Source organism: Globicephala melas, chromosome 2, assembly GCF_963455315.2.
Source record: "Globicephala melas chromosome 2, mGloMel1.2, whole genome shotgun sequence".
NCBI lineage: Eukaryota > Metazoa > Chordata > Mammalia > Artiodactyla > Delphinidae > Globicephala > Globicephala melas.
In genome coordinates this window covers 3,666,161-3,681,358 of record NC_083315.2, presented here as the reverse complement: position 1 = coordinate 3,681,358, position 15,198 = coordinate 3,666,161, and the positions used below count along the sequence as shown (strand labels likewise).

At 37.6% G+C, this 15,198-nt stretch overlaps 1 protein-coding gene across 3 annotated transcripts in view; it reads left to right on the top strand.

Annotated features, from left to right (window-relative positions):
* The window catches only part of EPC1 (enhancer of polycomb homolog 1), a 95,076-nt gene extending 81,280 nt beyond the window's left edge, over positions 1-13,796 (top strand). For 2 of the 3 annotated variants that reach the window (XM_030832365.3, XM_030832363.3), the window contains exons 10-15: positions 513-865; positions 8,668-8,786; positions 8,867-8,953; positions 9,786-9,927; positions 10,037-10,400; positions 12,408-13,796. In XM_030832365.3, coding sequence (XP_030688225.1) covers positions 513-865; positions 8,668-8,786; positions 8,867-8,953; positions 9,786-9,927; positions 10,037-10,400; positions 12,408-12,480 — 1,138 coding nt within the window. In that variant the 3' untranslated portion in view covers positions 12,481-13,796. The remainder of the gene's footprint in view (positions 1-512; positions 866-8,667; positions 8,787-8,866; positions 8,954-9,785; positions 9,928-10,036; positions 10,401-12,407) is intronic. The other variant, XM_030832364.3, reaches the window with a different exon arrangement.
* The last annotated feature ends 1,402 nt before the right edge of the window (positions 13,797-15,198 follow it).

Here is a 15,198-nt window from a genome sequence, read left to right as displayed (position 1 = left end):
TATAAGGTTTATATAAATAAAATGAAAATATATCCTCTCGAGTGGTAGCTTCAAATATTTTGTCTATAAAAAATTTTAATAGTGTAAAATATCCAAAGATCACATACCTTTTACTGCTTTTCTCCTACCCACCCCCTCGAAAAAAAAAAATGAAGTTTTTGCTTAAATAAAGAACAGATATGTTAGCAATATTTCATGAATGTTTTGGTGCTTTATAATGGAAGTGAAAAGTCAAATTCGCTTGTATGCAGTAAAGCCAAATGTAGAACTGTTAGAAGACTCCAGCTGTGTAAGATGGGTCGTATACCTTATTCTCTAAGGCGGATTACTTTCTTCTTTAATCGAATCATTATAAAGTGAAAGAACCTTAACAGAAATTGAGATTTTAGCCCATAGAGCCAAATAACGAAGTAATCAAATTTATGGCTCTTAAATGTTCAGTATGAGGTGGCTTTGGGGGACTTGGGGGAGTAGCTGTTTTACATGTCTGTTTGTGCCTTTATTTTTAACAGGGTCTTACTGGACAGAGCTCACTCGGACTATGACAGCATGTTTCGCCATCTGGATTTGGAAATGCTTTCCTCACCACAACATTCTCCAGTCAATCAGATTGCCAATACCTCAGAAACAAATACCTCGGACAAATCTTTCTCTAAAGACCTCAGTCAGATACTAGTCAATATCAAATCATGTAGATGGCGGCATTTTAGGCCTCGGACACCATCCCTACGTGACAGTGACAGTGATGGAGTCTCCTGTAGAAAATGGTATCGGAGTGTAAGTCGAACAGCAGCAGCACAGCCCGGGACCCAGACATGCAGCGCCTCTGCGCAGAGTAAAAGCGGCAGTGGCTCAGCGCACTTTGGTATGTTCATTCGTTACGACGTGCGTTTCTGTAGAAGCACCGGGTTCATCAGTTTTTGGAATATGTGGTCTATTATACTTACAGCTAAAAGTCCTTTTCTCTTAAAATAGAACTTGTTAAAAATCAAGGTTTAAGTATTTATTTGAGTCCTGATTGTACGTGTGTCTTCATTTAAACATTTCCACATACGTAAGATGTTTACTGCTATTTAACATATAATATTTGTTTCCTGGATATACTTTGTGAACTGCCAACCAAGACCCAACTATTATGTTTCAAATAATAAAAAAAGAAAATGGACCATAAGTTGATAGTGTTTTATATTTGGACACTTTTCTGGTCTTTTACTTAGACTGCTTTAAAGTAAGCCAGCAAGTCGATAGATATACAAGCTTTCTGTGCTTACACATTCATTCAGAATAACTTGTAAGAGGGAAGCTAATTTTTCAAAGAACAACGTTTGTGTAAGGATTATTTTAATAATTTTGGAAACATTTTCAGGTAATACCTACTTTAGCATTAGGCCTACATTGTGAAATGTGTCTAAAATAAATGCCATCTACTTAAAATATTCTTCAAAGTTTAGTTTTCTGTTTTAAAGCAAATATCTGTTGTTTGAGGCTTGTAGATTATAGAAATTCACTGTTAAAATTGTCATACAGATTTTTATAAAGATGTTTATTCTGTCCCCCTAATTATCTGGTAAGGCTACAGTTAAACCTAATAAATATGAAAATGTGCTTCTTATTCTTGAAGACCTTCAGAAAAGGTTCCATAAACTAATTTACTTTGTGTTTAGAAATAAAGTACTTCTGCGGAGCGGAAGTCGTTCAACTCATAAGAAAAATAATAACATTTCAGAAATCAAGTAGAAGATAATCTAACTTAGTCTGAGGCCTACCTAACAGATTATTTATAATCCCATTAATTTCAGAGTCTATATCATGAAGAGTCAGTTTCTCTCTGCTTTTATAGTCTTAAAAATCAAAATGAAGAATTTTTCAGTATGAAGGAGGACATATATTGGTGTGAGTGTAGAGATTTTAATAGTATAAACTTGTAATATGTTTCCCTGATAAAGATTTTTCAGTTGTTTAAAATTCTTTTGAGACTAGACGTAGAAAATTGGCTTGTTCTGTCAATTCCTCGTCTTCTCCACCTCTTAAAATAAAGTCATATAACTATCCTAAGGCTCTTACAGTGATTTTTTTTTAATGTAAATTGTTTGCCATACTACCTAAGTAAGCGTTGATACTGTAAAACTTACTTGATTTGTGTTCGCCGAAGCATATTAAAAGGTGAGCATGGAACAGTAGTATTACCAAAAGTATAGCTGGAAAAAATCTTTAATAACCGTATAATTTTCTTTTTAATCATTTCCTTCCCCTGTATATGTGATAAAATTAAATGGGTTTATCAGTTTTTTCCTGTTGCATCTGATTGTTTTCAATTTTCCCTTAAATTTTACCGGATCTTCCTGTATAGTTAGAGAATAGATACCTGCAGGTTGCTTTAGGGCAGTGCTTCATTCTTTCATGTTTGTGGATATTCCAGAAACCTAAAGCTTTTCTCTTTGTGCTCTATAAAGTATGTAACAGTGGACTCATATCATGTGTAGCTTTAACTTAAGGGAATTCAGCTATAGGCCCCTGGGGAAAAAATTAAAATTTTAGCAGTTCAGATATTATACAGGATTCTAAATAGAGTTGAACTAAAAGAGTGAGCCACGCTGGGAGCGGGAGAAGTGAGTCTATTACTGTTCCTCTTGCAGCGTCAGTGCCTGCATTGCTGCCTCGCTCTGTTAAGCATCTCATCTTGTCGATGTAATTGTAGTTTTAAAGATTTTTTTTTTCATTTGGTGTAGCCCCCAGATACAAACCAAACTGCTCCGTCTGGCATTCAGCCACAGAAACTCTGATCTAGCGTGATGCCAAAGGAAACGCGGCTGTGTCGGACTTGTTGAAAGGAGGAGATGGACCCGTCGTGGTACACGCTAAAGGAATTTTTAAGGCTTAATTTTTACCACACTGACTTTAGAACTTAACCAGTCATTATATGACCTACGAGTCAGCTGATACACTTGCCTGCCGCCTAAGCCAAATATGTGGGTTTTGATTTAGCCATTTTTGATTATTCTATCATTGTTTTAAACATTAATATTTATGTGTATGCTGTGACATAGTGATGCCCTCTGGACTGATTGTCCCTTTTCTAAATAAGCCTCTCTAAGGGCCTGTTCTCACTTTGAAATAGGAAATTCGAATGAGGCCGTCAGGAGCCATGTTTTTGGTAAAGGCCTGAGTTCTAACACGCCAGCTTTCGTAGCCTCTGTGTCAGCTGCTGCTTGGAGTCTTTTTTGCTTGCTTCCCTGTCTTGACCATTTTGCAGAGTTGTGCAGTCAGACCAGTAGCCTGGTTAGTCAGTGCTAGAGTGCTTGGGCCTCTGGGTACTGTACAGCAGAATGTCACAGTGTTAGAATTTTTAGGACTGGATTTTAGTACGTAAGAATAAATTGTGTATTTTAAATAATCTTTAGTTAATATGTGATTTGGACAGTTTCCAAATACATTTTTCTATTTTTTTTTTATCTACAAAAATATCTTTGGGGAATTCCCAGGCAGTTCAGTAGTTAGGACTTTGCACTCTCTCCCTGCCGAGGACCCGGGTTCAATCCCTGCTCGGGGAAGTTAAATCCCACAAGCTGGGCAGTGCAGCCAAAAGAGAAAAGAAAAAAAAAAACTTTATTAAAAAAATCTTTGAAAGCTTAGTGTTTGTTCAGTGACTATTCATTTGCATGTGTTTGAGGGGATATCAGATTCAGAATTAATATCTTTTTTCACAATTAGGAAGGACTCTGTAATTCAGAAAGACTGAAAACAGAAAAGTGATTTTTTTTTTTTCCAGAAAAGTGATTTTAAAACCATTATATGTTCAGGATTTGAATTCCTAGTTCCCAGTGAAATTTCATCAGCATTTTAAGTCATTTTTCCAAACTCCCATATCTACAGTATAGATTTGGATTATTTTCATAAGTCAATAAGAAATTGTAGCAAGAATGATAGGTTCTAATAAGTCTCAACATCTGTAGCTTACTCAGCAGTGCGGTTTACTTCTATTTGTAGCATAAATTTTTAAAACATTTTTATTGGAGTGTATAGTTGATTAACAATGTTGTGTTAGTTTCTGCTGTACAGCAAAGTGACTCAGTTATACATATACATATATCTACTCTTTTTTTTTTTTTTTTTTTTTTTTTTTTGCTGTCCGCGGGCCTCTCACGGTTGTGGCCTCTCCCGTTGCGGAGCACAGGCTCCGGACACGCAGGCTCAGCGGCCATGGCTCACGGGCCCAGCCGCTCCGCGGCATGTGGGATCTTCCCGGACCGGGGCACGAACCCGTGTCCCCTGCATCAGCAGGCAGACTCTAAACCACTGCGCCACCAGGGAAGCCCCTATCTATTCTTTTTTAGATGCTTTTCCCATATAGGTCATTACAGAGTATTGAGAAGAGTTCCCTGTGCTCTACAGCAGGTCCTTATTAGTTAGCATAAAATTTTAATATTACGGTAAAAAAGGAACTCTAGATTTGAACACTGAAGATTTTCATTGTTAGATTTTGTAGATTTGTGGGACCTTATCCTTACCTGGATGTGTTTCAAAACTCAGAATTACTTCCTCAGCAGATTCTGGAGTAACACCCATAGTGAAATACATTAATAGTTCTACAGTCGTGTACTGAAGTGCGAGAATAGTCACACTCAGTGGAAAGTTTGACCACAAATAACCTCACGTTCAAGATGTTTGCAGCCAAATGAATTCAGGTTTGGTCGTGTTTTGCCGTCATATGAATTACAACAAACTTTTGTTTTCAGATTGGATGTTTTAGGTAACTGATACGTGCTCACGAACCTCCAGTCTGTCAGTTCAGGCTTACTGATGAGGCGGTCGTACTGTAGTACTGTCTGGAGTCATTTCAGCTTCTGTTTATTTCTTTATAGTTACCCTTCTCTCCTGTATTAAAATAATTTTCTACCTGTGTACTGCTCAGAGAAATTTCTAATTGAGGAGTATCTTTTAAAGCAGGTGTTTGGGTTTGTTGGTTTTTTTTTTTTAACAAAATATACATTTTGGTAATCTAGAATCCATCTTCTCAAACTGAATTTTCAAATTGTTTACTTTTTCCTAAGTACCTGTCACCTTCCTCCCCCCACAGCCCTGCCGCCCCCGGTCATTCCATTGATCTGCTCCAGCTACAGGAATGTGACTTAAAGGCCAGCAGGCTGAGCACTAGGCCATTCCTGGCGCTGGTGTACCTACTGCATGATAGGTCCTTGCATAGGACGTGGACTTGTAAAGTTTTAGATTATTTCATCTAAATTCCTACCCCAGAGGATTGTTAGAGGCTACCCACAGAGCGGTGGTTTCTGGCCTCTGCCTCGGTACCTCTAGGGACAGATTAAAATTCAGCAACTTTCTAGATCAGGTTATTCTGCAGTTGGGAGTCTTGTTTAGAAAGTTTGTCCATATATCGAGCAAAAGCTGCCTCCTTAAATTTAAATCCGCAGGTCCTGTTTGCCCTTGGAAGCACACTGAGTGCGTTTTCTTGCTCTCCCACATCATAGTGTCCTCCAGATATTTGAAGTCCTGTCGTGCTCCTTCCCTGTTCTCAGCTTTTAATCTTGTCCCTCCCGTGACTCTGCTCCGCTCCCTAGACCCCCGTCTGTCAGATGCTCTATAGATGAGATTTCTTTTAAAGCATGATGCACACTGTTGGTACCTAAAAAGTTTGATTATTTTTTGTAAATCATATTAAATCTGAAACAAACTTTTGTCTATTTCTTTTTATATTTAAAATCTCATTGGTTTGGGGGTAGTTTTATTTCCCCTTCCACTACTAAATATCTTTGTGACCTCGGATGAAAGTTTCTTCATCTCTAGTGTGAGATTATAGAAGGAAATCACCAAGAATCCCTCCTGATCTAAAATTTTTTGGTCCTTTGAAATGATTCTGATTCTAGGTCTGGTGATCTGTCCACAAAACCACCTTGTCCATCTTTATGTGAATTGCAAACTTGACTACCACACAATATCTGGAGGTAGACATACAACCTAAAAACTTTACCTTGATAGAGATACAGGGAAATATGCTCATTTTTGTTTATTTCCACTTAGCATTTGGTTAGACTTTGCTCAGTTTCCTGGGTAAGTAATAGTGCAAAACCCAGCTCAGATTTTATTTGCCCAAATTTACTGCCTTACCTTTGTCCAAGCTTTCCTACTCATTCATACAGCCTTTTGGATTGGAATTTTATTTCTCAGAAGAAGTATAAAATCTTAGCATCTCATGGCTTGAAAAGGACCTTAATGATGACCTAATTTAATCTCGTGTATTTCAGATGAACATACTGAGCCCCAAATGATTAAATAACTTGCTCAGGTGAACTCAGCCAGTTATGACAGAGCTGAGAATGAAAGAAAAATCGAGACCTCTTGGCCCCTAGACCCATGGTTTTTATTACCATCCTTCTAGCTTATGTTACTCTGTGCGTTTCTTCTAGAACATCTATCAGAAATGTCCAGGGGAAATTTTTATAACTAGACTCTGGAGTATAGAGATATGTAAGAAATAGGCTAACGTAGGGATCTCAATGAGCGTTAGTGATCTAAAATGTCAGTTGCATTTTTATTTCTAAATCTGTATTTGGAGGAAGTTAACAGTTGTTAAAAAAAAAGTGAAATTCACAAAACCCTCAGAGACTGAGGACTGAAATGTTGATATAAATAGGGAAAAAATATTTGGAACCTTTATTCAAATCGATTTCCAATTTAATATTGCCAATGTTTAAATTAAAACAAATACCAGCAGAATTCTGCAAAAGAATATTTTCATTCATATAAATGGAGTTTTGTATATAGATCTTTACAGTGAATGCTAAATTATTGTTTTCTAGATGTGTAATGACGTGACCTTCCAGAAATGGTCCTTTTTTTTCTTCTTCTTCTTTTTTAAGTTTATTAATTATCTCCTACCAGGAAATTCAAGGTTTAGGCAACACACTTAAGCTTAGGAAATTAAAGTAGAAATCACAGAAACATATTAGCGAACCTGTCTAATAAATTAAGGATCTTTAGTTTTAAACAGTTGCTTTTATGGATTTTTTTCCAACATAGAGATATTATTTTAATTATAATCACTCTTTCAGGGCAGCTTTTTTTTTTTTTTTCAAGTTCTGGTTTAACACGTTTCTGTTATATGGAAATGGTCACGTTGACAGAAAGTTTATGTCAGTATTTAGGGATTATCCTATTATCAATAAAAGCTTTTTCCGGTAGAATTCAGATCTGAGAATTACAAACATAGTAGGAAGAGAAACTCATCAAAGGACATATATCAACTAAACAGATTTGTAACACCCAAAATAAGAAAATGAAAAGTAGAATTTTTCCAACAAGAAATTATTTTTTGCCTTTGTAACCCAAGAAATTAGTTCAGCGCAAGTATAAAAGCCTGTGTAAATACTAATAACTTCTGAGGTTTTCTTAAACATTATTTCACAGTTTTCTGATGCGTTCAAAACGTGGTAGAATTTCTACTTAACATCTATCTAAGCATTTTGTAGGTGTCCTAGGCAGAAGCTGTATCCTGGGGGATAAAGATTCTTATGAGTTATAAGTGAAAATTGCAAAACTTGATGAAGTAATACTCTAAAGAAATTTTCAAAATGTCTTTAACTAAAGACAACAAATTAGCTGACAGTATTTTGAAAACATTAAACTTTAGATTGAGGAAATATGCATGATTTATAGATTCCCTAGTACCCAGGGATGCATGATAACCCTTTTTTTTCTGTTTTAAATAGTTCTTACGCAACCATCACAGGCTTCTTAAAAGAAGCCTTAAAGTCAGATGTTGTGATTGTATGTGCTTTTTTTTTTTCTTTTTTTTAAATTGGCAAAAAAAAAAGGAAAAAGAAAAAGGTTTCCTTTTTAAAAACTGCACACACTTTTTGGGGGAGTAATAAATGAACATTTTTTTGTTTGTTTTTTTTAGAACTGAGCTCTCCATAGACAAACATAAGTAGCATAACACAGTGTCTTTCCTCAGACATCATTCTGTACAGTAAACCAACATAAACATCTCCGTTCTTATTGACTGGATTTTTTCCAGGTGGGTTAATTGGGTGGGGAAAATTAATTAACCTTTGGAGCCTCTTTTCTTCCTGTTAAACTTAAAGGATGGGTTCTTTAAAAAAAAAAAAAGTAATAAACCAACAACCTTATATTTCATATGAAGGAAATTTTTGTAATGACTAAAATTAGAAAATATGTAGAACAATTAGTATTTCTACACAGAACTGCTAGGGATCATCTGAATGCATTGGGACAGTAGTATGAATAAACTAGAAACTAAATGGTGATTATCAGATTTCTTCTCAAGCTCAGTGCAAAGTTGAATTTCAAATAATGCGGATGAAAAAAGCTGGTATTACCTTTTACACTGTCTAGCACAAGTGTCACAGCTTACAAAAAGTAATGGTTTTGAAACTTGGGAAGTGAGCACTTCTCTTTCCTATGTGCAGCTCGGAAAGTTTCATTTTGTTTTTCTTTAAACTCAAGCCACTCTCGTTAAGTGTGGTTATAAAAATGCTGAAATTTTCATTCGGAAGTGATCTTTAACAGGATGCTAAAATGCTTTAATTCTGCGCAAATTTTTTCTTAAATGCTAAAATTTGTTTTCGTGTACTGTATGATGCGTGCGATAGCTGTGCCTTTTTGTAAAGTGTTTTCTCATTTTATGTTCAGCATTTACAGCCGAACAATACCAGCAACATCAGCAGCAGCTGGCACTCATGCAGAAACAGCAGCTTGCACAAATTCAGCAACAGCAAGCAAGTAGTAATTCCTCCACCACCACGTCACAGGTGAGGGATTTGTCTGTCTTATGATTATCCCTCATGGTTTCCCACCAGAGTTCATCTCTAATTACCAACTGTTGTCATAGAGCCTTGCATCTAACCAGCAGGAAAGTGGCTTTCACCTGAATCTACATCATAGCCATTCTGTACAGGGTTTAGAAAGAATGTTCCAGGTGAGTATAGAAGCTGTTGCCCTCTGCTACCTATTTTAAAAAGTAAAACTAAAAAGCATAGTCAGATGAGATGAAGACCCTGTCTTCAAGTCTGACCTGTAGTCTGTGAATGTACCTCTTTAATATACAACCCCACCCAGCTCTCTATGTGGAGAGTTTTAATTATTATTAAAATTTATGCTAAAATAACCTCTTTTACTATTAAATCACTTTTGAACTTAAAGCATGATAAATGTTTGCCACTTAAACATATTTAAGGCTTAACTAAAGGCTGAGATTCGTGTCTCTAAGCATCTTAGAGGAAAAATTCATTAAAAAAAATTCAAGACGCTTCTTAATTTCTAGGCTGAGTTAGAATGTGATGTTTTGTTCCTTCTGTTCCAAAGGGATAGTTATCTTACTGTCCCAAAGGTGCCTTTGGTCACGTGTGTATATGTATGTGTAAGTTAGATGAAGGAAGTTTTACATACTTATTCAGATTATATGAATTGATTCATTCATTGACTCATTCATTGCAAATCACTGAAATGTTTTACTAGCATATTTCGTGTCCAACACTTTGTGTTGGAGGTTTACTGTTTCCACCTTATAAAAGGTTTATTTTGGTAATTCCATATTATATATTGTCACATAAGAAGATCAAAATTCATAATCCTTGAGTTATAAGATGATTTGAACATTAATCCAATTTATGCCTGTCAGAGAGATGAAGATATTTCAGCGGTTTGCAACTTTCATTTATATTCAGACTGATTTTGGTAACCTGTGTAGCTTTAGTAATAATTTGAGACTAAGTGATGCTGATTAGATTTGTGTTGTATTTTCTTTTTAGGGTTTTGTTTCCAAGACTTTGGATTCTGCCAGTGCTCAATTTGCTGCTTCTGCTTTGGTGACATCAGAACAACTGATGGGATTCAAGATGAAGGAGGATGTGGTGCTTGGAATCGGGGTGAATGGCGTCCTTCCAGCCTCAGGTAAAAGGATAAAGACGTTTGAGGTGTTTTGATAGTGTTTGTAACGTATGTCTGTAGTAAACAAGGAGCAGAGTTGCGGTTGTTCAGCTGCTGCTTTCCTTTTCCCTAGGAGTATACAAGGGCTTACACCTCAGTAGTACTGCACCCCCGGCACTTGTCCACACGAGTCCGTCGACAGCAGGGCCAGCTTTGCTACAGCCTGCGAACGCGACGCAGACGGCGGGTTCCCACAGTGCACCGAGTCACCCAGTGACTGCTGCCAGTTCTGCAACAACTCAGGTTCTGATTGGGAACAACATCCGATTAACTGTACCTTCATCAGTCGCCACTGTAAACTCTCTTGCCCCCATAAACGCACGACACATACCTAGGACTTTAAGTGCTGTCCCATCGTCTGCCTTAAAGCTGGCTGCCGCAGCAAACTGTCAAGTTTCCAAGGTCCCGTCTTCATCCGCCGTAGATGCAGTTCCACGGTGAGTAGTTATTTAAACCCAAAGTGTTTGAAAAATATGAAATCTGACTTAAATTCTGTGGCATTGCTCTCTACTTATTTCTTTGTGTTTTTTGCTCTTTTCCTTATATACATTAAAAATGTATAGATGAGAATTCCTTATTTATGTAAGAACTAAACAGATAAATGTTGTAATTCAATATTGCTGAGAATTTGAACTTTCAAGGGAGTATAGTGAATATTGCATGTATGATTGGGACATGACTTAGTATAATAAGAGCTTATAATAGTCTCACTCTTTATTTCACCTTTGGATCGAAGGAGTTCTCTTTAGAATGTTTCTCTTGCTTATGATTTCTTCCACAGCTTCTCACATAGAAGTGATAAAACCCGCCATGGCTAGTACACTAATTAAGCCTCTCTTAATAGTGTAAATAATGTGAAGGGTTACAGTATTCATGCCGGGTCAACTTTTAATCAGACCGTTATTTTCTATGCTAACTTGTTTTCTTAGGTTTCAGTAGACAGTTTAGAATGTTTGCTCAGGCTCTATTCTGTTTTAAATATTAACGGGAATTAAAATCTTGCTGTCTACTTGAGGGGAAACAAAAAGAGAAAGACAGGAGTTTTCAGTTGAGTTAGAAGATGAGCATAAAAGTGTGAAAAGTTAAATAATATTAATTGTAAGTAATAGGTAAAAATTGTTCTAGAGGTATCACAAAATATAATATGCTTGTCAAATTAGCACGTGTAGAGTGTGGCTGTAATTTCCATATAAGAGATATTTTTTACACCAGGGATATTCTGGGAATGTTCTACCAAAAAAAAAAAAATCAGATTTCATCTTGGCTGGGCAGAAGGGAGGAAGAAAAGAGTTGGGGAAATACGTATGTGTTTCAGAGGTTACCAAGTAACCTAGTTTGTCTAGAGATTTGGGAAGATTAGTGGTAGAGGTTGGAGTGGTTGGCGGCCGGACTGTGAGGCGTCTTGGCTGCCGCTCTGACGCGTAGACTTCCTCAGCTGGCAGTGGCCCAGGGCAGGAGCAGGCTTCGTAGCAACAGACTGCAGCTATTGGTTTCTGGACCCGTGCATCCCTTCTGCTTCTGAACTTATGTGGTAGTCACATCTGCTCAGTGCTTATCCATTCTTAATATTCTGGGTCTAGTCATAGCTAGCCAAACAACTATAGCTCTTACTTAAATATATAATACGTGGTTTTCATCACGACAGAATTATATAACCACGGGAGACTCGAAGTGTAAGGGAAACGTTCGCATCACTTACTTTAGCCCCTCTGTTTAAAGATGAGGGAACTGAGTTTGCAGGGCAGAAGTTGAGACACATGTAGAGAACAAACGTATGGACACCAAGGGGGGAAAGCCGTGGTGGGGTGGGGATGGTGGTGTGATGAATTGGGCGATTGGGACTGACATGTATACACTGATGTGTATAAAATGGATGACTAATAAGAACCTGCTGTAAAAAAAAGTAAATAAGTAAGTAAGTAAATAAAGTAAGTAAGTAAGTAAGAACTGAGACCCAGAGGAGGAACTGAGCTCCCAGAGCACGTCAGCAGTCGAGGGGCAGGGGCAGCGGGGACCCTGGTCTTCTGATTGCTCAGCTCCACGTAGAGAAAAAACTCGGACTTAAAAGTCCTGACATAAATGACCTTCACTCACATTGTTCCTTTTTAAAACTCTTAGGAAAGGTTTAATAGAGGAAGAGATTGAAACTATAAACTGAAGCTTGGTTATTCTTTATGTGTTGGAACATCTAGCTTGCTTGGGTGCTACTACAGGTTTGTTGGTAATGTAGCTGACCATGGAGTGTGCAGCGGACCCAAGCCTGACTTCCGGTTGTGTGTTCCTAATAATAAACCGTAAAAGTTCAATTCCTCTACTTGCTATCCTGTCCCAAAAGAGTCAGATCTCTTTCTATTATTAAAAACATGTAAACTTTTTATTAGGAAGATCCTCTTGATTTGTTAGATTGATTGCAGATAAGTAATTTATGGAACTTTTTTCAACAGGGAAAATCACGAATCAGAAAAGCCAGCACTAAACAACATAGCAGACAATACAGTAGCGATGGAGGTGACGTAGCTTCCTCGGGATGGAGCCGCAGCCTGGGGACTTGATTAGGTGCTATGCATCAGTAGCATTTTGAATGCAAGGGATGATGGAATGCAGCACATGCGTTTCTGTGGCAGCTGTGGGGACTTGACAGCAATGCTCATCTCTCATGCTTCAATTTTTCTTTTCTTACTGTTAATAGGGAAAAAAATCAGCATCTGTAAATTAAGAATACAGCAGTTATCTGTACAGTACTGCATATTTGTAATACCCTGTATATATGTTACTTGAATACAGAGATGTCCATTTGTGATGCTTTGCACTTGGGGGTGGGGGGGAGGGAAATAAATTGCAACAAAGAGTGTGAGATGTGAGAGTGTGTGGAGATGGGGTGTCATCACATCATGTGCATGGTGCAGAACCTGCTGTTTTATCTATTTATTGTGCCGTGTTTACAGTTTTGTACACTGTACCTTCATTGGTTCCTGTGCTGTAGTAAATGTGTTAGGTAGCTGTGGACTCCTTGGTATTTTGTAAATGGTATAACATAACTTGGTTCCCCTCTGGGTCCCTGAGTTTTCTGTGTATCATGTGAAAAAAAATGGTGACATACATACAGAATTTTACAAAAAAAAAAAAGGCATCAGTTTTTAAAAAATGGGGAATGTACTGTTAAATGGGGATCTTCCTGGTCTACTATCATTAGGACAAGTAACGAGCTAAAAATGAAGTCTCTTGAATCTTCCCATCCCCACCTGCCCACAGAGCTGTGGGCAGTTTCTGGTACTTAAAGCACTAATGTTATGTTGCTGCTCTGCAAACAGCCCAGTAGTCCCATTTCCTTCCACACCAGAAAGTGTTAAATCAAGTATGCAAATGGAGTCCTTACAACTGGAGTTTATGTTGTCTTGCCCTTTTTTTAGCACAAGAAAAAAAATGTACTTTTTTATTGTCGAATTGTTTCAAAGACTTCATTCTTTACTTGTTCTTACAAAAAGGATATAAGGGAGAAGAATGCAGTAATTGCTGTACGTGTATCATCATTCCAGTTTCTAAAAACAGCCAGCCAGCTTTTTTCCTTCTAAGATTCTCCAGAAGGCTGCGAGGCCAGAACCACAAATATCGGGTGCCTTCCTTTGGAAATATTTGACCTCTCTTCTGTGAAGAGAATGGTACTTAACAGACTACTACTAGTGCTTTGTCAGTACCGAAGTCTGAATGCCCAGTCCAATGGCATACATTATCCTTAAGGTTTTTAATCCCACCTGGAAAAATTGTGATAGAATTCTCACAAAATAAACCCAGGGCATTACATGTTGACAAACTAATGTGTAGTGGTCGTTTGCTTTTCTTTTCAACCCAAGAACTTTTGTGTGACTTTAACTAAAATCATTCAGTAAAGGCGGGGGCAGGGCCGGTCATGGGAACGTGAGCAATTACTTTCCAATTCATTTTTTCCAACAATTATTTATTGAATGATTACCCAGTATGCTTGGGACTGTTTTAGGTCCTACTACAGTGAAAAAATTTCCTGCCTTCATGGAATTTATAATTTCATTGAGTGATAAAAACAAGATGAAGATGTAAAATTTAAATTGTATTAAGGTAAGTATTTGGGGGGAAAGTAAAGCAAGGAGAGGGGAGAAGCCGTGCCAGGATGGGGTGGAGGTTGCCGTTTCCGGTAGGGGTAGGGTGGGCAGAGAAGCTCCCACAGAGATGATGGGGAAGGGGGGGTGGAGAGGATACATACAAGGGTCGGGGTGTGCCTGGTTTGCTGAAGGAACAGCAGTGTGGCTCTGGTGCACAGGCAAAGAGGAGAGGAGTAGGTAAGGTAGGTCAGAGGGCATCGGGGAGGCTGCTCGTGGCGGGCCTGATAGGTGACTTTAAGGACTTAGGATTTTGGAGCAGAGGAGTGATGTGGTCAGAACAGGCTCACTCTGGCTTAGGTGTTCAGAATACAGTAAAGGACCAAAGTTTCTCCAAATGTGATGAAGACAATCCACAGACCTCAGGAAATCAACGAACCACAAGCACACACACGAAGAAAATCGGTTAAAGCATATAATCAAATTGCTAAATGTCAATGATAAAGAGAAAAATCTTTAAAATAACTAATTTTTAAAAAGACGTATTACAGAGAAAACTAAGAGTGACGGCAGATGTTCACTGGAAGACATGCAAGCTGAAAGGCAGTGGAGCAATATCCTTACTGAACAAAAAAACTCTCAACCTAGAATTCTAAACCTAGCAACATTGTTTTTCAAAAATGAAGGTGAAATATTTCTTCATACATACAAAATCTGACAATTCATCACAAGCAGACGTCCGATACCAGAAATGTTAAAGGATGTCCTTGAAGCAGATGAACATGGTATCAGAGATCTGGGTGCACACAAAGACCATCAGAAATGGTAAATATATGTGTACGCATTAAAACTCTTTTCGTGATCTTTTAAGTCTTTAAAAGATAATCAGCTTTTTGAAGCAAAAATAATAAAAGTGTATTATGGCATTATAACACAAGGAGAAGGAACATATATGAGAACAGTAGCACAAAAGTCAGGGAAGGAAAAGGGCCTAGGGGCCTGATCCTACACTCAGAATGGTATAATATCCCTTGAAGGTAGACTGTGCTAAGTTAAGGATGTATACTTAAGTCCTAAAGCAACCACTAAAATCACAAAAAAGAGGTGTGGCTAATAAGCAGGAAAGAAAATAAAGTAAAATCGTAAAAAATATTCTATTGAC